Source organism: Schistocerca cancellata, chromosome 8, assembly GCF_023864275.1.
Source record: "Schistocerca cancellata isolate TAMUIC-IGC-003103 chromosome 8, iqSchCanc2.1, whole genome shotgun sequence".
Classification (NCBI taxonomy): Eukaryota; Metazoa; Arthropoda; class Insecta; order Orthoptera; family Acrididae; genus Schistocerca; species Schistocerca cancellata.
The window spans coordinates 109,387,891-109,415,541 of NC_064633.1; the positions used below are offsets into that span (position 1 = coordinate 109,387,891).

Below are 27,651 nucleotides of genomic sequence, written 5' to 3' on the forward strand. Positions count from 1 at the left end.
TATAAAGGAACTTAATGTCTTAAAACAAACAACAATAAACATATGATATGGAATCAGTTAGGTGACATTACTAACAAAAAGAGAAAAGAGAAACTACAACATTTGGTGAATATGACCAACTGCGAACAGAATACAATTTTATAACATTGATAAAAAAATTACATATATGCCCAAGTTTTATTATAGTCAAGTATCTGATAAAACTGCAAAATATTTTCACAACAAACTCAAAATACAAGGGTCACTCCAAAAGAAATGCACACTATTTTTGCAAAAATACAGTTTTCCTTCTGCAAGTGTGATAGTTTTACAGTGTGTAGATACACCCTTCCCGCTTGTTTTCAAACTCAGTTCAACCTGTTCCCTTGAGTGGCGCCATCACAGCATGTCTTCAAGATGGCTGCTACACTTGACATTCGTCAGATGCAATGTGCTGTCACAGAATTCCTGTGCTGTGAAAACGAGACAGTGGGAAACATCCACAAGAGGTTGAAAAAGGTGTATGGAGATGCTGCTGTTGATCACAGTACAGTTAGTTGGTGGGCAAGCAGGTTACATGATGAAAGTGGGCGCGGCAATATTGTGGATTGTCCTCGCAGCGGCAGGCCTCACACTGCAAACACTCCAGACAGTGTGCAGAGAGTTAACAAATCGGTGACTGCTGACAGACGCATCACAGTGAACGAATTGTCACGCTACGTTGGGATAGGGGAAGGAAGTGTTTGCAGAGTACTGAAAGTGTTGGCATTAAAAAAGATTTGTGCCAGGTGAGTTCCCAGGATGTTGATAGTGGGTCACAAAGAAACAAGAAAAACGGTATGCAGCGAACTTTTGGAACAGAACGAGAATGGTGGAGGTGAATTTCTTGGAAGAACTGTGACAAATGATGAAACATGGCTCCATCATTTTTCACCATAGATGAAGAGGCAATCAATGGAGTGGCATCATACAAATTCACCCAAGAAAAAAATTCAAAATCACACCTTCCGCTGGAAAAGTTACGGCTATGGTGTTTTTCGATTCCGAAGGACTCTTGCTTGTGGACATCATGCCAAGTGGAACCACCATAAATTCTGATGTATATGTGACGACACTGAAGAAACTTCAAGCTCGACTGAGTCGTGTTTGACCACATCGGCAAAAGCAGGTTGTTTTGCTGTTGCACGACAATGCACGGCCACATGTTAGTCAAAAAACCATGAAAGCAATCACGAAACTCAGATGGACAACACTGAAACACCCGCCTTACAGTCCTGATCTGGCTCCATGTGACTATCATCTCTTTGGGAAACTGAAAGACTCTCTTCGTGGAACAAGGTTTGAAGCTGATGACTCCTTTGTGCATGCTGCCAAACTGTGGCTCCAGAAGGTTGGTCCAGAATTTTACTATGCAGGTATACAGGTGCTGGTTCTAAGATGGGATAAGGCAGTTGAGAGCGATGGAAATTATGTGGAGAAATGAAAACATTGTTCCTAAAGGATATATCTACACACTGTAAAACTTTCAAACATGTAGAACAAAAGATGGATTAAAAAAAAAGTGTGCATTTCTTTTGGAGTGACCCTCGAATGTTTCCACACAGAAAAACCACTTGTAGTTCAGTTACACGACAGTATTGATAATCTTTGTAAGTCTGAGAGCATAACAAATTAAGTAGAGTAATGGTGAAAACATATTTACAGGACAAACTGGAAGCGATTTTGAAACTACATTCATAGAATATTCATGTCTCCAAAGTAATAACACTGCTTTCAGTGTGCTCTTGGCTGAATGCATACACTGTGTTGAATGCCTACAAATAAATCTAAAAAATTACATAGAGCAGACAAGGGATGCATACAGTACACATTAGAAGAACTTGAAATTTATGCACTCAACATTCTGGATAATGAATATGTTCTGAACAATCACAATGGTACCACCAGGAGTTCGCCAGCCACTGTGGCCGAGCGGTTCTAGGCGCTTCAGTCCAGAAACGCACTGCTGCTACTACCGTCGCAGGTTCGAATCCTGCCTCAGGCATGGATGTGTGTGATGTCCTTAGGTTAGTTAGGTTTAAGTTGTTTTAAGTCTAGGGGACTGATGACCTCAGATGTTAAGTCCCATAGGGCTCAGAGTCATTTGAACCACCAGGAGTTCACTGTTTTCAATGACATGATGTTCCAGCGAAATATACAATGGCAGACTTGTAGGGAGGTGGCATTTGGTGGAGTGCAGAGACTATGAGGGCCAAGGTGGTCATGCTGAGCCTGCTGCTTGTTATGGAGCTCTATGTAAGTAGCCCAGAGACAATGTTGTCACACTGACCAATAGAGGTCGGTGTTACCATCTACATCTACAGCTACATCCATACTCCGCAAGCCACCTGACGGCGTGTGGCGAAGTGTACCTTGAGTACCTCTATCGGTTCTCCCTTCTATTCCAGTCTCGTATTGTTCGTGTGAAGAAAGATTGTCGGTATGCCCCTGTGTAGGCTCTAATCTCTCTGATTTTATCCTCATGGTCTCTTCGCGAGATATACATAGGAGGGAGCAACATACTGCTTGACTCCACGGTGAAGGTATGTTCTCGAAAATTCGACAAAAGCCCGTACCGAGCTACTGAGCATCTCTCTTGCAGAGTCTTCCGTTGGAGTTTATCTATCATCTCTGTAACGCTTTCACGATTACTAAATGATCCTGTAATGAAGCGCGCTGCTCTCCGTTGGATCTTCTCTATCTCTTCTATCAACCCTATCTGGTACGGATCCCACACTGGTGAGCAGTATTCAAGCAGTGGGTGAACAAGTGTACTGTAACTTTCTTCCTTTGTTTTTGGACTGCATTTCTTAGGATTCTTCCAATGAATCTCAGTCTGGCATCTGACGATTAATTTTATTTGGTCATTCCATTTTAAATCACTCCTAATGCCTACTCCCAGATAATTTATGGAATTAACTGCTTCCAGTTGCTGACCTGCTATATTGTAGCTAAATGATAAATAATCTTTCTTTCTATGTATTTGCAGCACATTACACTTTTCTACATTGAGATTCAATTGCCATTCCCTGCACCATGCGTCAATTTGTTGCAGATCCTCCTGCATTTCAGTACAATTTTCCATTGTTACAATCTCTCGATATACTAGAGCATCATCCGCAAAAAGCCTCAATGAACTTATGATGTTATCCACAAGGTCATTTATATATATTGTGAATACCAACGGTCCTACGACGCTCCCCTGCGGCACACCTGAAATCACTCTTACTTCAGAAGACTTCTCTCCACTGAGAATGACACGCTGACCTTAATGTCACTCCATTTTATTGTAAGTTTATTTTAACAATTTTAATAATAATTAGTTGTTCTCATTTTACCACAGTTGTAATTTCATTACTGGTTTTTAATAATGACTTACTTAGACCAGGAAAGCTGGAAAACCTGAAGAGAAGAATGAAGACCAATTAAATGTGCGTCAATAAGCTGAAGTGAAGTTGGATGCGAAGGATAGGATGAACTGAGGAGTGAAGATGTCCGCAATCTATTACTCAGGGAGACAGAAAGGTAGCAGCAGAGTAGCCATTCTATTACAAAATATGGTAATAATATGTGCCGGAAGAGTAATACATGCTCTCAGAATAGGAAAGATATCGACAGATCTACTGATAGTACAGGTGTGTACTTATGAAGAAGTAACAGGGCAAATGTACAAATGTAATCAAAGCTCAACTGCTGCAGGATTGTAATGGGAGATTGGAATAGTGTGGTAGGAGAAGGCAGTGAATGGAGTATTGTGGAAAAAAATGAATTGGAAATACAAAATGAGGGAGGATAAAAGTTGACTGAATTTTGTGAGACAAAGCAAATGTTCATCACTAATGCATCGCTTGCTAACCACAAAAGAAAACGCTATAGATGGATCTCAACAGGAGACAAAATGAGATACTAAATAGATTATATTTTTGTGAATAATAGATACAGGAAAGCAGAGAAAAAATCTCTTACAGACTACAAGTAGCAGAGATTAAAAGCAATCATATGTTAGCCACAATGCAAAAGAGCATAATAATGAAAAATGTAAAGCAAACATACAAAATTGAGACATGGAACTTACAAAGATATAGGAGAAGGAATGAAAACATTGGGAGAAAAAAATAGTCAAAACTATAAACAAAAGCAAAAGAAGTAATTAAGAAGTAGAGGAAAGATGGACAAAAATCAAAAGTGCGATGACCAAAACAGCAGAACAAGAAATTAAGTACTTTTGAGAAAACACAACAAAGACACAATGAGTGAGAATGGGGTTGATAAAGAAAATGGAAGAAAGAAGAAAATATAAAAACAAAGGAAAGAAGAATAATCACACTATGAATAAAAGGCTAAATAATAAGTTGATCAGGGAGACAGAAAAAGCAAGGTAGCATTGATATATACAGTAAAGGAGAAACGAGTTCTACCCACTGGAATGAATCAGAATCTTTATTCACAGTTCAGCATGTTATGTGCTGAATCATTTGGAGCCACAACAAAGGGATTAAATGTCATGGGTGCTCAATAAGTTTCCGAAAGTCCTCACCAACAGACTTTACATGAATAATAAGATCCAGTGCAAAATCCGATTGACTAATGATGTTCTGGTTCATCAATCACCCTACAGGTCAGCCCCCCCCCCCCTCTCCCCCCCACCAAGACAAAGATCCTGCATGCTCTAATATACTGTATGTTGCATGAAGAGGTCATAAGATCTTCTACCTTCCCCAATACATCACCAATGTTCTTGGTTCCTAAGAGCATAAGGGGGAATTCTGACCAGCAGTTGATTACAGTAGGCCTGTAGTTTATGCTATGTGTCTTTATTTAAATCCATTAAGCTTTGTTATAATATTTCTTAAAATGACAAAGATGTCTTCTTATTGAAAAATTTTCAGTCTTGTTTAAATAAAGTGCATAAATTAAAAGTGAAAGATGTTTTCTCCGAACCTTGCCTAGCTGTTCCACTTTCCCTTGGTCCTGTTTCTAAAACTGTTACTACATTTTGATTGATCACATCAGGTAGGAAATGACTTTACCAGAAATTCTAGAAATAAATAATTTTATGACCGAGTTTTAAATGAACAAAAACAACTTCCTTCAGGTTTCCTTTTGTTCTTAAACTCACATAAACAAAACTCTATAGTTCTACCAACAACCATTTTAGTAGGATCAGTGAAAAACCATCTGTTGTAAGTCTTATGATACCCATTTCCAATCCTCATTTTGAGGACTTTGAATTCTTGCATTTAACAAAATTCAATGCATGAAAGTCTTTATTTAGGTAGACCTTGGCTCTCTTCACATGATAAATGATGTCAGTTTCACCACAAAAATTGCCAAGATTATTGCTTCATGTTTACAGTTCCAAAAATGAAAATGAAGCGATTGTATGGCATTGATGGCCTTGAGGCCCCACCCATGGAATTTCGGCCGCTGAGTTGCAAGCCTTATTTCAGGTGACACCACACTGAGCAACTTGCACGTTGGTGATGGCGAGATGATGATGACGGCGACACAACACCCAGTCCACAAGTGGAGGAAATCTCCAATCCGGCCGGGAATCAAACCAAGGCTCGCTGTATGGTAAGCAAACATGTTACCACTCAGCTAAGTAGGTGGACAGTTCCAAAAATGTCTTTTCCAGACTGTATTAGGTTGGTGCATAGGTTCACAGTGTTTCTGTTTTGCATGTTGTTCTTCCAGTTACTATGAGTTTATTTATCAACTGTCTTTTTTTTATTTGTAGGGTTCACTGTTGTTATTTGAGATTCCATATTGTCATTTGGAGACAGTGAGTGGATCTGTGGACACTAGAAAATGGAGTGCTAAGTGGAGAAATCAGAACATTTCTGACATATTCTCCTATTTGAGTTCAATAGAGGGGTGATAGCAGCAGGGGCAGCCACAAACATTTTGCCATGTATGCGGATAATGCCATTCGACAGAAAATGGCAAGAAAATGGTTTTCTCGTTTTAGGAAGGATAGTTTTGACATTGGTGACTCTCCACATTCAGGAAGATGAACTGTGACTGTGACTGTTCAAATGCATTAATCCACAATGATGCATGTCAGTGTATTCGAGAACTGGTAAATGTGATGAACAGTAATCATCCCTCCATTGTGCCCGATTTGCAAACAATGGGGAAGGTTCAAAAATCAGGTGTATGGGTACCACATGCTCTAAGCCAAAATCACAAAAATCAGCTGATGACCATATGTGCATCTCTGCTTGCTTGTCATCAAATGGCTCATGAACAATGGTGACCATTCCTATCCTGTATTGTTACTGGTGATGAGAAATTGTGGTTGGTTGGTTGTTTCAGGGAAGGAGACCAGACAGCAAGGTCATCAGTCTCATCGGATTAGGGAAGGACGGGGAAGGAAGTTGGCCGTGCCCTTTGAAAGGAACCATCCCAGCATTTGCCTGAAGCGATTTAGGGAAATCATGGAAAACCTAAATCAGGATGGCCGGACGCGGGATTGAACCGTCGTCCTCCCGAATGCGAGTCCAGTGTCTAACCACTGCGCCACCAAGCTCTGAGAAATTGTGTCTTTTTGCTAACATAAAGAAACGAAAGGAATGGTTGAGCCCAAACAAAGCAACAGCTCCCTACACAAAGACATGCGCACTTCCACAAAAGACAATTTTATGCATCTGGTGGAACAGTGATGGTGTGATATACTATGAATCATCTACCTGAGGTGTAAAACATCACTGCTGAAATTTATTGTCAACAACTGAGATGTCTTGCAGGAGCAGTCCAAGAACAACGACCAGGAAGACTGTGTGAATTGCTGCTACGCCGTGATAACGCTCAGCCTAATTCTGCTAGACTGACAAAACATGCTATACAGGAGTTGGGTTGGGAAGTATTTCTGCAACCACATTATTCACCTGTTCTTGAGCCCTCATATTTTCACTTTTTCCACTCTATATTGACCAACCTCCTACAAACTTCCTTTCTGGATGAAAATACACTCAAAACATCTCAATAAACTCTTCACCTCAAAACCAAGTGATTACTACTGTCACGGAATCGAGAAGTTACTCCAGCATTGGCAGACTGTTGTAAATAGTGAAGGAGAATATGTTATTGATGAATAAAGTCTCTGTATGTGTATCTGTTGTGTTTATTAAACTTATGGGAAAAGGAGATCTGCAACCAACAAGATGCTTATGAACTGTACCTAAACACAACAGATAAACATGAGAAAGTAGATGTGCCTGGCATTCTTCACAAAAGTGCTGTACCTTCCACACCATGGTCAAGTACTGGCCACAAAACGTATGGAGTTGACTAAAATGGGGGTTGTACCTCGGAATCTAAATATAGGAGTAGACAAAAATATGGAAACACCAGAAGCACAACAAATTACCACGCCTAGTACGGTGTATGGAACCTATTGGCATTCAAAACCTTTTCCAGTCATCTCACAGTAGATAAATACAGGTCCTGTATGGTTTTCAAGGAAATCTTATACCATTCTTCCTACAAAGTAGTTGCAAGTTCAGGTAACAAAGAAGGATGTGGAGAGCAATCATGCACCCTTCTCTGCACATCAGACCACAAAGGCTTAATAATATTGTGATCTGGTACTTGTGGTGGCCAGGTGAGATGCAATAATTCATCCTTGTGCTCACAAAACCACCCCTGGACAACATGAGCTGTGTGAACAGGGGTCCTGTCATCCTGGAACACAGCATCATTATTGGGTAGCAAAGACTGTATGATTAGGATGGATCTGATCTGCAAAAATGGTCACATAATCCTTGGCAGTATGGCGACTTAGCAGAGTAACCACAATGCTCAAGGAATACCATGACATGGCTGCCCAGATCATCATTGAACCCCCTACAATGCTTCACTCATGGGATGTAAAATCAGCCAGACGGTGGAATCGGTGTGAAACAAGACTATCCAAATGAATTTCTTTCATTGCTTCACAGTCCTAGTTTTATGGCTTCAGCACAACATTATCCTATTATGAGCATTTGGTTACAGTGTGAGCTGGAATTCCTGCTCACTCTGGAATTCCCAGCTTACAAAGCTGCCTTCATGTTGTTTTGGTGTTGACATTTAGTTCTCTAGTGACTTTTGCAGCTGTCATCGTCCTATTTTTGTTACAATTCTCTTCAATGACTGCCTGTCATGTTCACTCAACACACACTTTCAATTGCAACTACATTTCAGATTCTCCAGAAAAAAGATTATTTTGTAAGCTTATTATTTGGAGTCAGCAACTTCACAACATAAAAATTTGATTACTGCATAGAAAAAACTTGCAAAAAATCAGATACAGAAATAATTTTATTTTTACGTAGAATGGAAATGATTTTTATTACATGTTTTATAGCATAAAAATTCCAGTTATTAATAAAATGACTACATATCTGGGAAGAAAATATGACTACACATGTATGTACATGTTTGTTATGTGTGTGTGTGCGCGCACTTCCAAGCATGAGAGGGAAGAGAGGCCATACGTGGGCCCATGTGTGCACATATGTGCAGGTGTGGTGGTGGTGGTGGTGGTGGTGGTGGTGGTGGCAGTGGCGTGTATTCCAAGATTATTTTTAAGTGTTAACACTACAATATTTTTATCAAATGTTAACACTACAACATAATCTGCCTAACTTCTACAGGTGACTATACAGTTACGTTTACATGTGAATATTAATTACCTTTCAATGCCAATAACACAAAGGCATGAAACAATAATAATTCTTAGTACTACATGCATCAAATACAATTACTAATACTTACAAGCAATTAACAAGTCCTTACAACAGTCTAATCCAGTTATTTGGTCTGAGCTTAAACAGATTGCTCTCACATTATGATGATGATATGCTGAGCCATTGGAAATAGCAGTGCGCAACTTCAGTGTTCTCAGACAAGCTGCTTTCCAGTCTCTTTCCTCTTTCCCTCTTTGCTTATTTCCAAGCAAAAAGTATTTTCTCCGCCAGACATCACTCAGTGAATCAATTACCCTGAAAAAAAAAATGAACAGTAATTACTTCAAATAAACAGCTTACAATAATAATACACTTACTAGATATAATGTTTGGAGGACAATACATGCAGCATAATGGCTCATAACCACTACACAATATGTTCCCATTAAGTGATCTGCATATACAAAATCTTTTTGAAAGCACATTTTGTATGCACCAGTGAATCTTAGAAGAGGTACAAAGAATGAGAAAGTGAGCTACACTCAGCAGGTAGACAGGTTGCCACGGGGAAAGCAAAAAAGATAAAGCCCCTGCCTTTCTCATACTGTATGAATCAGGCTTGATATCTTTGTTATATCCTTCATAGTGCACACCCAAATAATACAAAGAAGTAATTAACATTTGTTTCACGTAAACAAAACGAAGAAGGCAAGTCCTGATGGGTTTGAATTTTACTGAACTATGAGTCTAATAAGTCATGCTTACAAAATACTCATGCAAATTTTTTACAGACCGGAAAAATTGGTAGAAACTGACCTGGGTGAAGAGCAGTTTGGGTTCCAGAGGAATGTACAAACATGTGTGGCAATAGCGACCCTATGACTTACTTTAGATGATAAGTTTTAAAAAAATCAAACTACCTTTATAGTATTTGTAGCTTTACAGAAAGCTTATGACAATACTGACTGGAATACATTCTTTGAAATTCTTAGGATAGCAGGGATAAAATACAGGGAGTGAAAACTTATTAAGAACTTATGCAAAAATACCTGATTGGAACCATATGAAAGGCAGGCAGTGGTTGAGAAGGGAGTGAGACAGGGCTGTAGCCTGTCTCCAGTATTATTCTGTCCATCATTGAGCAAGTAGCAAAGGAAACAAAGGAGAAATTAAAGTTCAAAGTGAAGAAATAAAAACTTTGAGGGTTGCAGATAACATTATAATTCTATCTCAGGTAGCAAAGGATTTGGAAGAGCAATTAAATCGATAGCATTTGAAAAGAGGATATAAGATTAACATCAGCAAAATTAAATCAAGGGTAGCTGAATGTTGTTTAATTACATAAGGTGATGCTGAAAGAGTTATATTAGCATATAAAACATGAAAAGTAGTAGAAGTGTTCAGCTATTTGGGCTTAAAAATAACTGAACATGGCCAAAGTAAAAAGAATATAAAATAAAGACTGACTAGAGCATGAAAGGCATTTACAAAAATGAAGAATTTATAAACTCTGAATATAAATTTAAGTGCTGGGAAATATTTTTTAAATGTATTTGTATGGAGCGTAACATGAATGATAAGTAATTTAGACAAGAAGACAGTAGAAGCTTTTGAAATGTGGTGCTAATGCTGTAGATGAGTGAACAGGGCAGCTAATGAGGAGGTGCTGAATTAAATTGGAGAAAAAAAATTATGGCGCAACCCAACTAAAAGAAGGGACTGTCTGATAGGACACACCTGGAGGCTTGAAAGAATCATCAATTTGGTAATGGAGAAAATACAAATGTTCACATTATTTTACATACATTTCTGAGAAACAACTACAAAAATACTTACTATAATTTTCAGTATCCAAAAATGTAAGATACATAAGTCCATTGTTCAAACTGTGAACCTGTTTTCAATGAATTCTTCAATACACTAATAACACTTTTCTGCCAGAAAAGTGAAGAACAATCTTTACCTTTTATTTTATTGTAAATTTTTCACCTCATATATTCTGGTGTCTGGGCATAGAGTTTTAAATGGTTTGTGACAAGTTTAAAATTGTCCCTATGGTGGGTGAGTGCTGTAGTTGAAACAGAAGTGTAAGTGTCAAGTGTGTGTTGTTTTTTATACAAGAAAAACACCACCCATATATAGGGTGATTATAATTAAAGTTAAACTTTGAAAACACTTGTCTAGTGCATGACCCATTGAAGTTAGTAAAAACATGCCGGTACGCAGGTTTTTCTTCGTTTTGCGCCTGCGATGTTCACCATGACTGTGTCAATGCAGGATTGTGCTCTGCTTGTAAAGCTATATTACAAGAATGATGACTATGCACACATTGCTCTGCAGAAGTTCCGGACACTGATGGGTTTGAAAAAAGGCGTTCATCTGATAACTACCGTGTGTCTGGAGAAAATGATTCTGAAATTCCAAAAGACGAGTTCTTTTGGTGTGCAACGTGGTAGAGGAAGGAAATGAATTGATTCGACGTCAGTGGAAGCAGTGGCCACAGCAACGGAGGAGGAGACGAATGGTGGTGAGCAAACGTGTAATGCCCAAACATTGGACATACTCATGAGCAAGGTGCGTAAAATCCTACGAAACATCGTTCTTTGCTATCCATTAAAAATTACCCATGAGCATGAGTTGCTTCCTGTTGACCTGCCAGCAAGAGAGAGACCTTTGCTTTAGAATTTCTTCCTCTCTTGGAAGTGGATAATGATTGACCATGGAAGATTTTGTGGACAGATGAAGCCCACTTCCATCTGACAGGACATGTCAATACACAGAATTGTCAAATATGGGCAATGGAAAATCCACACACAAATCAACCAGTACCACTTCATTCTGAAAAGATCACTGTGTGGTGTAGGTTTACGGCATCACTTATCATAGGCCCATATTTTTTTGAAGAGACAGGTGCTTCTGGTCCTGTTACCTGTACCGTCACTGGTAAGCACTATGGGTATCTTTTGTGCAAACCACGTCATTCCAGCTCTCCAACAGTGTGGATGGGATCATTTTTATGCAAGATAGTGCACCTCTGCACTTTGCAAATCCAGTTAAGCAGCTGCTGAAGCGCTATTTCGGAAATGCTACAGCCGCCATTTCCCCAGCCTGGCCGTCCGGATCACCTGATCTTAATCCATGTGACTTCTGGCTGTGGGGCTATCTAAAAGATGTTGTGTTCAGTGTTCTGACTGCAAACTTAGCTGCACTGAAGGCATGCATTGCACAGCACATTCTGAACGTGACCGCAGGAACACTTTGATCGGTTGTGGAACATGCTGATTCTCAATTTCAACTCGTTACAGAAAATGGTGGACAGCATATTGAACATGATGCTTTTTATACGGTTTTTGGCCTCGGGACAATTAAAAACTGATGTGATTGATGCTTTTTATGTGGTTTTTGGCCTCAGGACAATAAAAAACTGATTTTTCCCATCCAATGTGATATGACCTTGTCGTGGTGAATGGGCTTATGTAACTAACAGTATCACACCTATACACCCATGCACACTGAGTAGTACAACTCAGGCATTGCTGTATGACTCATTTGTCATTTGTAGTCAACCACTATTAAATTATGATGTTTACAGCGCCATCTATTGCTACATTTTGTAACTATTTATTTTTCTCCTGCCATACGTTTTCTCTCTTCTCTGATAATATTCTGTTGCAATTTGACATCATTCTGACCAGTGGTGTTACTTTTGAAAACAGTATTGGAGTTATCAGTTATCCAATTATAATCTTTGAAAATAATTATGACGGTCTGTATCGCAATGTACATTCATTAAAAGGTGACTGGTTTCGATCGTTACATGATCAACTTCAGACCTACAGTCATTTTGATGGACAATGGCGGTGTACGGAGTAGGAAACATTGAATGATGGTAGTCAACTGCACTGCTGACTACTGTCATTCAGTGGCTGCTCCCATGTACACAACCACTGTCCGTCACAATGGCTGTAGGTCTGAAGATGATTATGTTATGATAGAAACCCATCACCTTTGAATAATTGTGCCAACTGTTTAGTTGACCATGGACATTCAACAGTTCCTGCTACATACACAGCTATTGTCCATCAAAATGGCTATAGGTCTGAAATTGATTATGTAATGATTCAAACCGGTCAACTTAATATAAATGTGCCTTGTGATCTAGACTGCCATAATTATTTTCAAAGGAGCAATTGACTATTTTATGGTGGCTGTATTTGTGGCACCAGACAAAACACATGCTAAAAATGCTAAACTACTTACTTTATTCACTACCTATTTGTGTGTGCATCTCAATTTAAATTTTTGTCAAGGTCTAGGCCTAAGAACTTTACAATTTTGCTTCTGTGATATCCTCATCACTGAACATCATTTTTATTTCACTCTGTTCTAATGATTTAGTCTCAAACTGCATTATTTTGGTTTTAGTTACATTTAGTTTTAGTCAATTTTGATGGAACCAAGATTCAAGATTTTATAAGTTATAAATGATGTATCATCAGGAAATATAACTGAATGAACATTGATAGCAAGTGGTAGGTCATTTATGTAGGAAAGGAACTGATAGTCACCCACTACTGCAGCTTGTTGGACTCTGTGAGAAATTGTTTTCCAGTTTGAAGAGTAAACTGCTTCAATTTGAAGTTACAATTACCCTTCGTTTTCGATCTGCTGAATACGAGTTGAACCACTGTAAAGCACTGTACATGATTCTGTATATTAGTAATTTATTTAGAAGTAAGGAGAGGTTCCCAGAATCAAATGCTTTTGTCAGATCACAGAATATGCCTGTCACATTTTTACACTTACCCAATGTGGAGCGTATCTAAAGAGTAAACTCATTGACGGATTTACAGTGATTTTTCCTTGTTGGAATTCAAAACAGTTTTTAACAGTTTTGTCATTTATAGTATTGAGTTTTTTATTTTGTTTTGCTGCAATCTTCCCCAACACTTTAGAGAAGATCAGCAGATGAGGGTTAGGGCAGTAATTCAAAAATATTTGAATAATGGTTTTATCTCAGCATATTTAATGCATTTAGAAAACAACCCTGCTTAAAGGTTTCATTTATAATAATTGACAGAGGTTGTGAAATGATGTCATACACATCCTTGATTACAGATGTGGACAGTTCATTCCAGCCGGATTAAGTTTTGCTTTTAAAGACAATCTTCCATTTTCCATATCTCTTGGGAGAATTTCTTTGAAACAGTTTAAAAGACTTGTTCTGGTTGTTTTCTAAGCTTATAAAATTTGCCTTGCCTTGGTAAGCTGCCAATCTACATCACACTTTGCCACATTTAACAAGAATTCATTGAAACAACTGGACATCTGATCAGGATTTATTATAATATAATTTTCAAAAATCTCTTGATGTTTGACTTTAGCTCCTAATTCTGACTGAACAACTGACCCCCTTTTTTATTTCTTGTTAGAGGATGAGTGTATTACCACAATTTTTTTAGATGCCAGTACAACATTCCTGAATATGGTTTTATAACAATTCTGTTTGACTTTAGGTCACTGTGGAGCTGCCTCCTTCTGGCACTATGGGGGGGGGGGGGGGGGGGGGGGAGGGGGGAGGGGGGGCAGGGGGGGCAGGGGGGGGGAAGAGTCACTGAATTCATCTACAAAAGAGTTTAAGAACTTGTCATAAATTCTAATGATTAAACTGGAGTGGTCTAAAGGCCATATTACAACGCTTAGGTTAATACAGCTTTTGGAAATAGTACTTGTTAGTTTCAAACTATTAGTATGCAATACAAAAATATTATCACTGTAGGTCACTGATCTACTGTTTTATCTGGCAAATTAATAAACATTTCATGTAGAGACAGATTTCTGAATTAAGTCACAACATTTTGCTGATTTATTACAGTCAATGAAAAGCGTCTAACTATAAGTCCTGTTGGCATCACAATTTTATTCTTGGCTTCTTTCTGAAGCTTTTCTAGGAGACATTGAATTTTAGCTAAGGACAGTTTTGCTAGTGCACATCTAGGAGTACTATAGACTGGGGGGTTATGGGAATGAAAGATATGATGTCCAGAGAATTCCCACCTGTGCAATTCAGAAAAGTTGGTGTTGGTAGAAAGAATCCTGTTGGCGCAGGTAGTGAGGCAGCCATTAAAGTAAAGCACATCGTGTAGAGCAATGTGTTCAGCAACTGCATGGTGTAGCTGTCTCTTGATCACGGTTTGGTGGGGGCCACTCATGCATATAGACAGCTTGTTAGTTGTCATGCACACATAGAAATCGACACAGTGGTTGCTGCTTAAAGTGCAGATCACATGGCTGCTTTCAAAGGTAGCCTTACCTTTGATGGGGAGATGACTGTGGCAGGCCTGGATTGGTGGTAGTTGGAGGATGTATGGGATGCATCTTGTATCTATGTTGATTGCAGAGACTGGAGCCATGAGTCAATGATTTGGGATCAGGAGTGGAGTAGGGGTGGACAAGGACATTGCCTAAATTGGGTGGGTGGCAGCATACCACCATGGGAGGGATGAAGAGGATAGTGGAGAGGGTATTCCTTTTTCCAGGGCAGGACAAGAGGTAGGGCAAAAGCCTAACGGAGAATGTGACTCAGTTCCTCCAGGCCCAGATGCTACTGAGTCACAAGAGAGGTACTCATTTATGAATGAACAGTGGGTATGTGGTAGGTGTCTGGAGAGACAGGGGATGGGAGATCTGTTTCTGGGCAAGGTTGGGAGGATAATTTCAGTCTGTGATGACCTCATAAAACCCTTTACATATTTGAAGAGGGTCTGCTCATCACTACAGACGTGACAACCATGAGTGGCTAGGCTGTACGGAAAGGACTATTTGGTATGGAGTGGGTGGTGGCTGTCAGAGTTGAGGTATTGTTGGTGGTTGGCAGATTTGAATGGCTGGAGGTACTGACACAGCCATCCTTGAGATAGAGGTCAACATTGAGAAAGGTGATTTGTTGGGTTGAAGAGGATCAGATGGGAACGGAGGAATATGTGTTGAGGTTCTGGAGGACTGTGGATAGAATATCTTCACCCTTGATACAGCTCATGAAGATAACAACAATGAATTCGAATAAGTGAGAGGTTTGGAATTCTTGTTAGTTTAAAAGGATTCCTTTAGAAGGCCCATGAATAGGTTGACATACACTGGTGCCTTGCATGTGCCCATTGCTATAACACATATTTGTTTGTAGGTAATGTCCTCAAAGGATAAGTAATAGTGGGTGAGATCACCTTGATCAGGAAGAAGGTTGCAGATTTTGAGTGAGTCGGGAATTGGGAAAGGTGGCATTCAATACTGGCAAAGCCATGGGCATTGGGGATGTCTGTGAGAGGGATGTAACATCAACAGTGACAAGCAGGGCTCTGAGCAGTAAAGAAATCGGAACTGTGGACAGTCATTGCAGGAAATGGTTGGTATCATTTATGTAGGAGGTTAGGTTACAGGTAATAGACAGAAGGTGATGGTCCATGAGAGCAGAGATTCTGCCTGTGGGGCACACTACCCACCCAAAATGAGACATCCTGAGTCGTTGGTTTACGGCCTTTAGGAAGCATGTAGAAGGTAGGAGGTCAAGGAATAGTAGGGATGAGGAGAGAGACAGAATCAGATGAGAGGTTTTGGGATGGATCTAAGGACTTGAGGATGGAGTTGAGTCCTGCTGGATTTCAGGAATGAGGTCGCTATGGCAGGGTTTGTCGGTGCACATATCTGACTGCTGGCAGAGTCTCTCTCTCCAGGTAATTCCTGGGGGTTCATAACCAGTCGACAGATTGGATTATAGGGACAGAATCAGTTTTTGGGTGGGGACTGCAGTTATTTCTACAGATCTAAGGTTGATTTCCATGTTGAGGGATTTTGGGAATGATAGTGAGGTAACATTCAAAAAAGAAAAAAATGTGGAAAATTAGCAGGGGTGACTAGGGGATAGTGGGAGTTGATCATGGTTGGATGGAGGAGTGAACAGAGTCAGGCAGGGTTCAGTGTTGATTTTGGATTAAGTATGATTGCTAGGACTGGTAGCAAAAAAGTGTTCCCACTATAGGGACTGGGACACAAGGAGAGGTCTCCATGACCAATCATGCCTAACCACAATTACTTCTCCATTGAAGGCATCACCTAAAAGCAAATCTGTGCTACTGCAATGGGCACCCACATGACTCCATCCAATGCCATTCTAATCATGGACCATCTGGAGCAGGTTGTTCCAGCTTGTGCACATGTTGCTGGCTGGTGTGGCCGAGCGGTTCTAGGCGCTACAGTCTGGAACTGCGCGACCGCTACAGTCGCAGGTTCAAATCCTGTCTCAGACATGGATGTGTATGATGTCCTTAGGTTAGTTAGGTTTAAGTAGTTCTAAGTTCTAGGGGACCGATGACCATAGTCCTCAGAGCCATTTGAATTTTTGTGCACATGTCCGTGACCTGGGGAATGCTCAAATTCCTGCAGGGCACTGCCTCTCAGTTTGGGCTGTAGTTGTTTGGGCACATTGCTGCAGCAATTATGTGTACAAGTTAAGCGGTGGCTGGTGCGTTACTCCAAATCCCACCTCAGGCATGCCTGTTCGTGAAATCAATCTAATTCAAATTTAATCCACACAAAATTAGTCAGAATTACAAACTGCAGGCCACAGAAATGTAACAGCTGGTAGAGGATGAGCCGGCAATGTGTAATTAGTGAGCAGAACAAATTAACATGTAAGCTTTGTGCAACAAAAGATTAATTGATATTTTTTCCACAGTTTTTTTTAACAAGTGCACTTACAGGGGATGGGCAAAATAATGTGAACAGTGGTAGTAATGGGATGGTTGTGTTTGATGGTCAACAATGCAGGTAAGGCACGTCACAATGAACTATGCATATTCAGAGCAGACTACACACCAGTGCAGGTTGTTTATGAGTAGTGCACACTTCGTATTTGCACTGAAAGGCTGAGGTCTATGTGCAATGAAAGACCTAACTGAGTCCCAAAGAGGGCAGACTGTGAGGACCCAATGAGCTGGAGCATCAGTAACCAAGACAGCCAACTTATTAAATGTTTCAAGAGCATCTGCTTCAACAGTCATGACAACCTACACAAAAGATGGAAAGACATCAATATGTAAACGTAATAGTGAGCACAAATCAAAATTAAATGGCAGAGATCATTGTTCACTAACACGAATTGTGTAAAAACAACACAAAACTATGGCGGCTAAAGTGACTGCAGAGATCAGTAGCCATCTTTGTGGCCCCATATCTATTGACACAGTCCTCCGAGAACTCCATAAAGCGAATATTCATGTATGGACGAGTTGCTATACCGAAACCATTAGTGACAACAACCAGCACAAAGAAGTGTAAAACATGGTGTCAGGAGCACAAAACCTGGGGGATGATCAGTGGAAACACTTCATATGGTCCGACAAATCAACATTTTCATTACTGCCAACATTGAGCCAGGTTTACATCTGGAGAACCGCTAGTATTCATTTCCTTTCCTGTTCCACTTGCAAATAGAACAAGGCAAAAACAACTGCTCAAAGCCTCTGTACAAACCGTAACCTCTCTCATCCTATCCCCGCAGTCCTCACACAAAATGTATGCCAGCAACAGTATAACAGTTCCAGAGTTGGCCACAAACACTGACCCTCTAACCCCCCTTAACCGTACTTCGTGAAGAAACATCTTCCTCCTCCCCAGAGACTCTCATTTGGGCACATGGAGAATCCCTTGTAACACCTGTGCACTGATCGAACCCACTGGCAACAAATCTAGCAGTGTGCTTCTGTTGTGGCTTGATGTCTTCTTCCAATTTGACGTGGTAGAGATCCCAAACATTCGAGCAGCACTCTCAGATGGGTCACGCAAGCGTCCCACACACTGTTTCCTCTATAGATTAGCCACACTTTCCCAAAATTCTCCCAATAAAAAGAAGCCGGTCATTCACCCTTCCCACTACCAACCTGACATGCTCATTCCACTTTACATCGCTCCACACACAATGATCAGACAACCAATCGATGTGACTGTGTCAATCAGCACACCACCAATCCTCCACTTGAACATTACAGGATTGTTTCTCCCACATACTACACTAGCGTGATCAAGATTCCATTCACTGCACCAACAAGAAACTCTGTCCAAGTCATCCTGCATCCTCCCATAGCCACTCAACGATGACATCCCTCTCGCAGACACCACAGTGTCCCCAGCAAACCACTGTAAACTGCTGCCGTCCCATCCATCAGATCACCTATGTATACAGAGAACAAGACTAGTCCTATCACACTTCCCTGGGGCCCTTTCAAAGTCACCCCTGTCTCTGATAAGTACCAGCTGTTAAGGACAACATAATGGGTTCCATTACTCGATAAGTCCTTGAGCCATTCCAGTACTTCTGCTACAACTCAGAGTTCTACGCTCACAGCAGTGCTTAATGTAACATGTTCCTGACTGTAGCTGTGACATGATTACCAATCACATCAAATACACATATTACACAATTAAGGTTCACAAAGAAAAGAGAAACATATTGCTACATTATAACGAGTCTTGAAATCTCAGTATGGCTCGTGGAGAGCACTGTGATCGAAAAACAAATAGCCAATGACTAACACAGAGTTTAAGATGAGTCCCCTGGTACACTTCAGGACAGTGTAATATAAAGGGCTAATCAAAAATATTGAACAATGTTAGCAATTTTATTTCTAATGACAAAGAAGTACGTAAACATAAATCCATCATCATCAAAGTGGAAGATTCAATAGTTTGACTAGTCTTTGTACAAGTTTCATGAAAACCAAAGGTGGTACATATGCTTTGCTGCAGAAAAATGACAACACTACACAAATGATTATTTTGTGTGCTGCATTTCCAAAACGTGAACCCATTGCTAAGGAGTAATGCATACACTATTGTCCATTCAACGCAGAGCTTCCTCAAATACAAATTTACTACGAGTTGATCAGAAGGTATTTAGATAACTCTTGCACGCGCAAAACTGCAAACAATGAACCATCCTTACACATCAAATAAAATATCAACACAGCTTATCCGTTTTTGAATGAAACTTCTTGTTGTGTCATAAATAGTGCTCTGGTTGAGTGTATTAAACATTCGAGCTATTTTTAGAGAGTAATGGTGAGACTGAGTTCCTACCTTTTGTAGACGGCCTGATAAAAAAAGTGAAGAACCCAGATAATGAGAAGGAATGGAATGAAACTTCACGGATTGACAGTGTACATAATGTTATTTCAGTGATTACAAAATCACATGAAATTTGCAAAGAATTTGGCAGTATAAGCCAACTTATCAGTATGACGTTGTACCCCCTCTGGCCTGGGTGCATGCGCTGATTCAACTGCGAATGGTGCCAAAGCCATCCTCTCTCTTACTAAAGCATGCTGGCCTGTAACTCTCGTAACTGGTCCTCAATATACTGGGTGCTGGCACCAAGATGGAGTTGACATCCGAGCTGATTGCTCATGTTCTATTGGAAGTGGGGATCTTGATGGACATGGGAAGACCTCAACATCATGCAGGACAGTCTGTAGAGTCACGTGCCTCATGCGGACAGGCACTGCCCTGTTGGAAAATGACACCGTGATATTGTCAGTCAAGAAGTAACATATGAGGGATGTTTGGTTTGTGGGGCGCTCAACTGTGCGCTTATTAGTGCCCGTACACATTCCGAACCTTTGCTCAGTCCAATCTCGCCACTTTCATGAATGATGATAAAGGCAACAAAAACACCCAGTCATCTCGAGGCAGGTGAAAATCCCTGACCCTGCTGGGAATTGAACCCAGGACCCCATGCTCGGGAAGCGAGAACGTGACCGCAAGACCACGAGCTGCGGACACATATGAGGGAGCAGGACATCTGTGATGTACTGTTTTGCCATCACAGTTCCCTCAAGCACTACTGAGCGTAGCCTTTAGTCACACCCGATGCCTCCTCACAACATGACACCAGGAATAACATTGCCACGCCACTCCAAAACATTGGAAGAACAGGATCTTTCGCCCGCTCGTCACCATACTCACCAATGACAGTTGTCCAGGATAGTGCAGAGCCGAGATTTATCACTGGATACAATAAGATGCCATTCATCAGCATCTGCGCTTCCTGGTCACACCACCACTCCAAATGCAGCTGTTTGTGTTGTGGTGTTAACAGCAACTTACACATTGGATTGTGAGTCCCTAATCCTGTTGCTGCTAGTCTCTCATCAGTGGTGCAGGATGACTCAGAATGTTGCAGGGAGTCTATTACTTGTGATCGGATGGTAGGTGCAGACGTGAAGCTTATGATGTGCTTACAGAACAAAACAGTGATCACTGCATGAAACAGCGATCCTCCATTGTTGTGATTACACATCACGTACTGTTCCCATGCAGTCCAAAATCAGGCCACTGTCACATTCAAATGCCTCACAAATGTGGATACTGGACAACTCAAAAAGCCAGCTAAATGAGGCTCCACAATTAGGCCTCTTTCAAACTCTGTCAGATGCTAATAACACTGTCCCACAGGAATACAAGGCACCTTCATGTCTGACTCAGTGATCTCTCAACATCTGATGCTGTTCATGCCTGTTAGATAGCCTACCAGGCCTGGAAATAACACAAAACACAAACAACATTAATGCAATCTGATTGCCATTCTGCCTGTCACACTGAAGCAGTCACTTATATGCCCACTGATGGTGTGTGTGTGTGTGTGTGTGTGTGTGTGTGTGTGTGTGTGTGTGTGTGTGTGTGTGAAGAGGCAGTGACATCTGACCATGTTTTCTGGGTGCTTCTCTCTTTTTTTTTCCCAGGCATTGTAGTTTCTAACACATACACACAAGCAAGCTATTTCTCATCATGTACCAATAAATTCTTTCAGTTCCCTATCACAGTCAAATATTAAGTATAGAAAGACTGCCTATGATCAAGTTTTAAGCATTAATGTGTCAACACATGAACTGTCAACTTTGGCCAAGAAAACAGTCTACAGTCACTTAAATGGCAAATTGTGAAAACAAATAACATCTTTTAGAAGGAATGCAGCTGGGATCATTAAACAAATAATTGTAATACAGAAGTAGCTTTTTACATTAAAAAGATGCAAAAGGAATATGTTTTGTGTTTGGATGATAATCTACATTTTTATTCACTTTAGAAACATGTAAGGTTCAATACCTAGTCTATGTTATTTCTCTTTTCTTAACACCTTCCTGTAATTATTTCACAGTATTAAAACAATTCACTGTGTTTCTTTCTTAAAATACTTTTTCTCCAATTTTCTCATACGGTTGCCAGGAAAATATTTCTGCCCATCATACAAAGTTAATTTTGCAGTTACTATTTATCTAACCCAGACATCATCAGTGAGTGGAACAAGGACAGGTAAGATGAGCTAGTGGTACCAGAAGTACCCCTTGCAACACACAGTTAAGTGGCTTCCAGAGTATGATGTAGATGTAGTTGTAGACGCTTTTCTTACCTTGCATAAGGATTTTTTCCCCAAGAAAAATGATACCAATACAAGTTGTAGAAACTTGCACAAGCCACTTAAGGAAACTGGGGAAAATCTAAACCTGAATAGCTAAACAGTGTAATGACCTGAGCTTCTTTCTTCTTTTTCCTTTAACAACTTAGTGTACAAGTATGTGTCTTCCAATAAATTTTCTGTAATATGCAGACATCTGACGTAAGTTACTGATTAATCAATGTTCAATTATCATAAACAAAGCTTTAAGACAATATCTCCCATGAAATGAACTTTCTGTAATTTGTTTTCTCCAAATCAAGGACAACATTAAACTATATCTTGTACAACCGATAGAATTATATAAAAGTAAAACTGATGACATTATCCTAGTTTTTGGAATTATTAGTTCCTTCTTTGGGGAGGAGAGGGGGTTATGTCTACCAACATCCTCACTGTAGGTGATGATTCCTCTGTCTGTATGACAAAAGAAAAATAAATTGCAAAATTAAATGAAGTGAACCTCTAAGAAGTACAAAACGACAAAGACATATTTAAAAAGTCACATTTGTGATGCTGTCTGCAACATATCATCTCACAGAGTATCAAAAACATGATCACGAATAAAATTATTAGAAATGCATAGAGAGATTGTCATATATCATCTTTTGGTCACATGGGAATAATATCTCTCAATCCTTTATTAAAAGCATCTAAGCATTTCTGTCAATTGTAGGAACTGGGACAAACATTAATTCCCTTATAATTCCGAAGTGTTCCCAATCCAGCCTTTTTGAGAGTTCAGTCTCTTCTTTGTCGAAAAACAGTAATTTGCCATAATTCTTTCAAAGGTATAAGGAGGACTGTTTTGTATTGATTTGTGATGAGCCATGACATGCTGTAGTGAATTTTTAGTGAGCAGGTACACTTCCATGAACCACAGGTAATAAACAAATTAGCTCTCACATGAAGAGGGGACAACATGTATGTTTTATTTGCAATAGAAATGAAATGTTTCCTCTTGATGAGAGAATTGTAATCAATAGCTTGCAGCAGTGAAAATACAAAATAATTTGTCAGTAACAAATATTATGTTCCCAAACACTGTTGCGAGGAAAAATGATAAATACACTTATTGATTTCACTTATATTCAGTGAACTCTCAGAATACTTTTATCTAGTGTGACAAAGAAAGAGTAAATGAGCTGTGTGGTCCCAGGATTCAATGAAAGTAATAATATTCAGAAAACCACCTACAACTGACCACTGACCATTAGTTACAAATAAAGTCAAAGAGCCTGACAAATTCCCCTAGCACAGTATTATCAAAACCAATTGAAACACACCACACACAGCATAAGCTCAGTGAACTTTCTCATGAAGCAAGGCATATGCACATACATTGAGTACTAACATGTAATGGTAAATGTGATTGATTGATGAAGTAACTGCTCTATTGTCTCACTGTTCAGTCACAATACATCAACAGCTACAGTAATAGATAGAGTGATTTGACCTATGGAAAGTTCAGGGTGGAATAATAACCTGCTATCTCACCTCATGCCTCCTTCTTACCCCAGGGACCCAACCCTTATTGCTTCTCCCATCAGACGCAGTTCCAGACTACAATCTGCATCTGTAGACAGTGGACGTGTCTGTGTCTGTCTGTGTGTGTGTGTGTGTGTGTGTGTGTGTGTGTGTGTGTGTGTGTGTGTGTGTGTGTTCTCGGGTTCTGAATAAGGCCTTTATGCTGAAAGCTTGAACACTTAGCAGTCTTTTCATTGTGGGTGTCTGCGACACAATGCCTCCTCTATATAGAGAGTAGTAATAATGTCAATACGAGGTGATATGGCAGAAATACAGGGAATCATTTGGAAGGAAATAAAGTACCAGATGGCTGGAAGAAGGGGATTATAATACCACTGTTAAAACAAAGGAAGTAGGAGAAAGTGTTCTAATTGTAATCATCCTGTTATCACACAGTCTTAAGATATTGGAAAAGATTATAGAGAAAAGATAAAGACTGCTGTTGTAAAACCAGTTTGAAGAGGAACAACATGGACTGAGAAGCAGCACTGGAACAACACACGTTGTATTTGCACTAAGAGAGTTACTGTGAAAGTATTTGGAAAAGGGTAAAGATATCATGACCATGTTCCTGTATTTGGAAAAATTGTATGCCAGTGTACCAAAGTGTAAGATATGGGAGTGATTATAAAAACTAATGGCTCCAAACTCCCTGATAAGGAAAGTGCAAAAGCTATATGAGGGCTGAAAAAGTTGTGTGCAGGTGGGTAACAGCTTATCAGACTGGTTCAGTACAGAGAGAGGTGTGCAACAGAGTAGTGCACTTTCCCCATTACTTTTAATTGCTTTTATGGATGTGATCATAAGCAAAATCAAAGAGATAGGAAATAGTGATTTATGAACTTCAATCTTTGCTGATGATGTGGCTACTTAATGAAAACAGAACTAGAAGTGCAGGGAAGTTTAAAAAGTATCAGTTGACAGTAAGCAACAACAAACCTGTAGCAATTATTATGAGTAGTGTATCTGGCCAATGCAACCTGGTGCAAGATGGAGATAAAATTGAATGTGTGGAAACTTTCATTTTCCTGGTAAGTAAATATTAATGAATAGAACAGCCAATCTAGAAGTAGAGAGGACAGTAAGCAAGAGATCTGAAGTTTATCATCAAGTGCATAGTTTTGTGTGTGACAAGGGAGTACCTGCGAGAGACAAACAGACCATGTTTAAAACAGCTGTCATGTTCAAGATTTCATGTTTAAAATGCTTCCCCCGCCAATTATGACATGCAACTTGGAATGCTATGTAATTAAGAAAGCTGATTTGAGCAAGTTACAAGCATGTGTAATGAAGGTTCCGCAATTCGCTTTGCAGAAGACTAAAAGAGAGAAAATTAGGAATGAACATATTACAGGACAGATGCAAGTGGATTTGTCAGTGACTAAGAGACTAAGCTTTGCACGGCTCAAGAGGTTTGGACTTGTGAAGAGGATGAAGGATAACTGCCTGCCAAAACTATACCTGGATAGAAATGTGCTGGGGAAAAGACCAACAAGATGACCCAGACAAAGAAGGCTTGATCAGATTAAGGAAGACCCGAAGACTATAGGAGAAAACTGGGCAACAATATCATGACAAGAATTATATCAAGATAGAGCAAAATGGAGGCAAATACACTCCTGGAAATGGAAAAAAGAACACATTGACACCGGTGTGTCAGACCGACCATACTTGCTCCGGACACTGCGAGAGGGCTGTACAAGCAATGATCACACGCACGGCACAGCGGACACACCAGGAACCGCGGTGTTGGCCGTCGAATGGCGCTAGCTGCGCAGCATTTGTGCACCGCCGCCGTCAGTGTCAGCCAGTTTGCCGTGGCATACGGAGCTCCATCGCAGTCTTTAACACTGGTAGCATGCCGCGACAGCGTGGACGTGAACTGTATGTGCAGTTGACGGACTTTGAGTGAGGGCGTATAGTGGGCATGCGGGAGGCCGGGTGGACGTACCGCCGAATTGCTCAACACGTGGGGCGTGAGGTCTCCACAGTACATCGATGTTGTCGCCAGTGGTCGGCGGAAGGTGCACGTGCCCGTCGACCTGGGACCGGACCGCAGCGACGCACGGATGCTCGCCAAGACCGTAGGATCCTACGCAGTGCCGTAGGGGACCGCACCGCCACTTCCCAGCAAATTAGGGACACTGTTGCTCCTGGGGTATCGGCGAGGACCATTTGCAACCGTCTCCATGAAGCTGGGCTACGGTCCCGCACACCGTTAGGCCGTCTTCCGCTCACGCCCCAACATCGTGCAGCCCGCCTCCAGTGGTGTCGCGACAGGCGTGAATGGAGGGACGAATGGAGACGTGTCGTCTTCAGCGATGAGAGTCGCTTCTGCCTTGGTGCCAATGATGGTCGTATGCGTGTTTGGCGCCGTGCAGGTGAGCGCCACAATCAGGACTGCATACGACCGAGGCACACAGGGCCAACACCCGGCATCATGGTGTGGGGAGCGATCTCCTACACTGGCCGTACACCACTGGTGATCGTCGAGGGGACACTGAATAGTGCACGGTACATCCAAACCGTCATCGAACCCATCGTTCTACCATTCCTAGACCGGCAAGGGAACTTGCTGTTCCAACAGGACAATGCACGTCCGCATGTATCCCGTGCCACCCAACGTGCTCTAGAAGGTGTAAGTCAACTACCCTGGCCAGCAAGATCTCCGGATCTGTCCCCCATTGAGCATGTTCGGGACTGGATGAAGCGTCGTCTCACGCGGTCTGCACGTCCAGCACGAACGCTGGTCCAACTGAGGCGCCAGGTGGAAATGGCATGGCAAGCCGTTCCACAGGACTACATCCAGCATCTCTACGATCGTCTCCATGGGAGAATAGCAGCCTGCATTGCTGCGAAAGGTGGATATACACTGTACTAGTGCCGACATTGTGCATGCTCTGTTGCCTGTGTCTATGTGCCTGTGGTTCTGTCAGTGTGATCATGTGATGTAACTGACCCCAGGAATGTGTCAATAAAGTTTCCCCTTCCTGGGACAATGAATTCACGGTGTTCTTATTTCAATTTCCAGGAGTGTAGTTCATGAACACCCTACCCAGCTTGCTGGAAGAATACGGAGATGATGATGATAGGTTTACAGGGTTAACAGATATGGAGCCTTGTCTGAAAACATGTAGAATGTGCTCCAAAAACACACATAGCTTCCCACTACAGAACCAGTCTCAGCTGCATCAAAGATTGTAACCCACACTGTTTCATAGAGCATACAAGTACTTAATGTATACATTTTTGCACAAGGCAAACATACCCATTGCCATTTCTAACTTTAGAGATTTTACTACCATTTTTCTACTTACAATATGTCTTCATGATGGCAGCATGTGACCACCTGATGATTGTCACTCTTTCATGATATTTACCTAGCACAAAAACCATCAAAATGACTTGGAGTTGCTTAATAATCCAGCATCTTTATTCAAATTGCACCCAAGGAGATGGCCAGCCAATTTATCCAGTTGAATATTTTATATACTTTTCAGATATCATTTATACTCTGCAATGACAAATGTGCACTAATTACCACAACAGAAGAATCACTAGCAGGCGTAATGTGCTGGGCATTCTGAGGACAACCTCATAAAGCAGAGGCTACTACAACCTGGAAACAAAATGAAACATAGCTGCCTAGACATCTCCTGTCTACATAATAAACTGATGTTGTTAAAACAAGAAGAAGAAGAAGAAGAAGAAGAAGAAGAAGAAGAAACTTATTGGACATAAATTACCCCATTTGCCTTGCTGCAATTTCCTTACAGAACCACATTTCAGTACCATGTGAAATCAACAAACTGATGATACAAATAAAGTGATCCTGCAATGAACACCTCTGAAAGTTAGAGAGCGGAGAAGTAAGTAAAGAGCTGAGCGGGTATTAGTATTTAGATAATTATGCTGTAGTTGTCATAATAG

General features: G+C 40.7%; 1 protein-coding gene across 1 annotated transcript in view; it reads right to left on the bottom strand.

Moving 5' to 3' along the window:
• Window positions 1-27,651, bottom strand: part of LOC126094987 (F-box/WD repeat-containing protein 2-like) — a 130,867-nt gene that overhangs the window by 64,180 nt on the left and 39,036 nt on the right. The window contains exon 3 of the mRNA XM_049909641.1: window positions 8,779-9,005. Within this exon, the coding sequence (XP_049765598.1) occupies window positions 8,779-9,005 (227 nt within the window). The remainder of the gene's footprint in view (window positions 1-8,778; window positions 9,006-27,651) is intronic.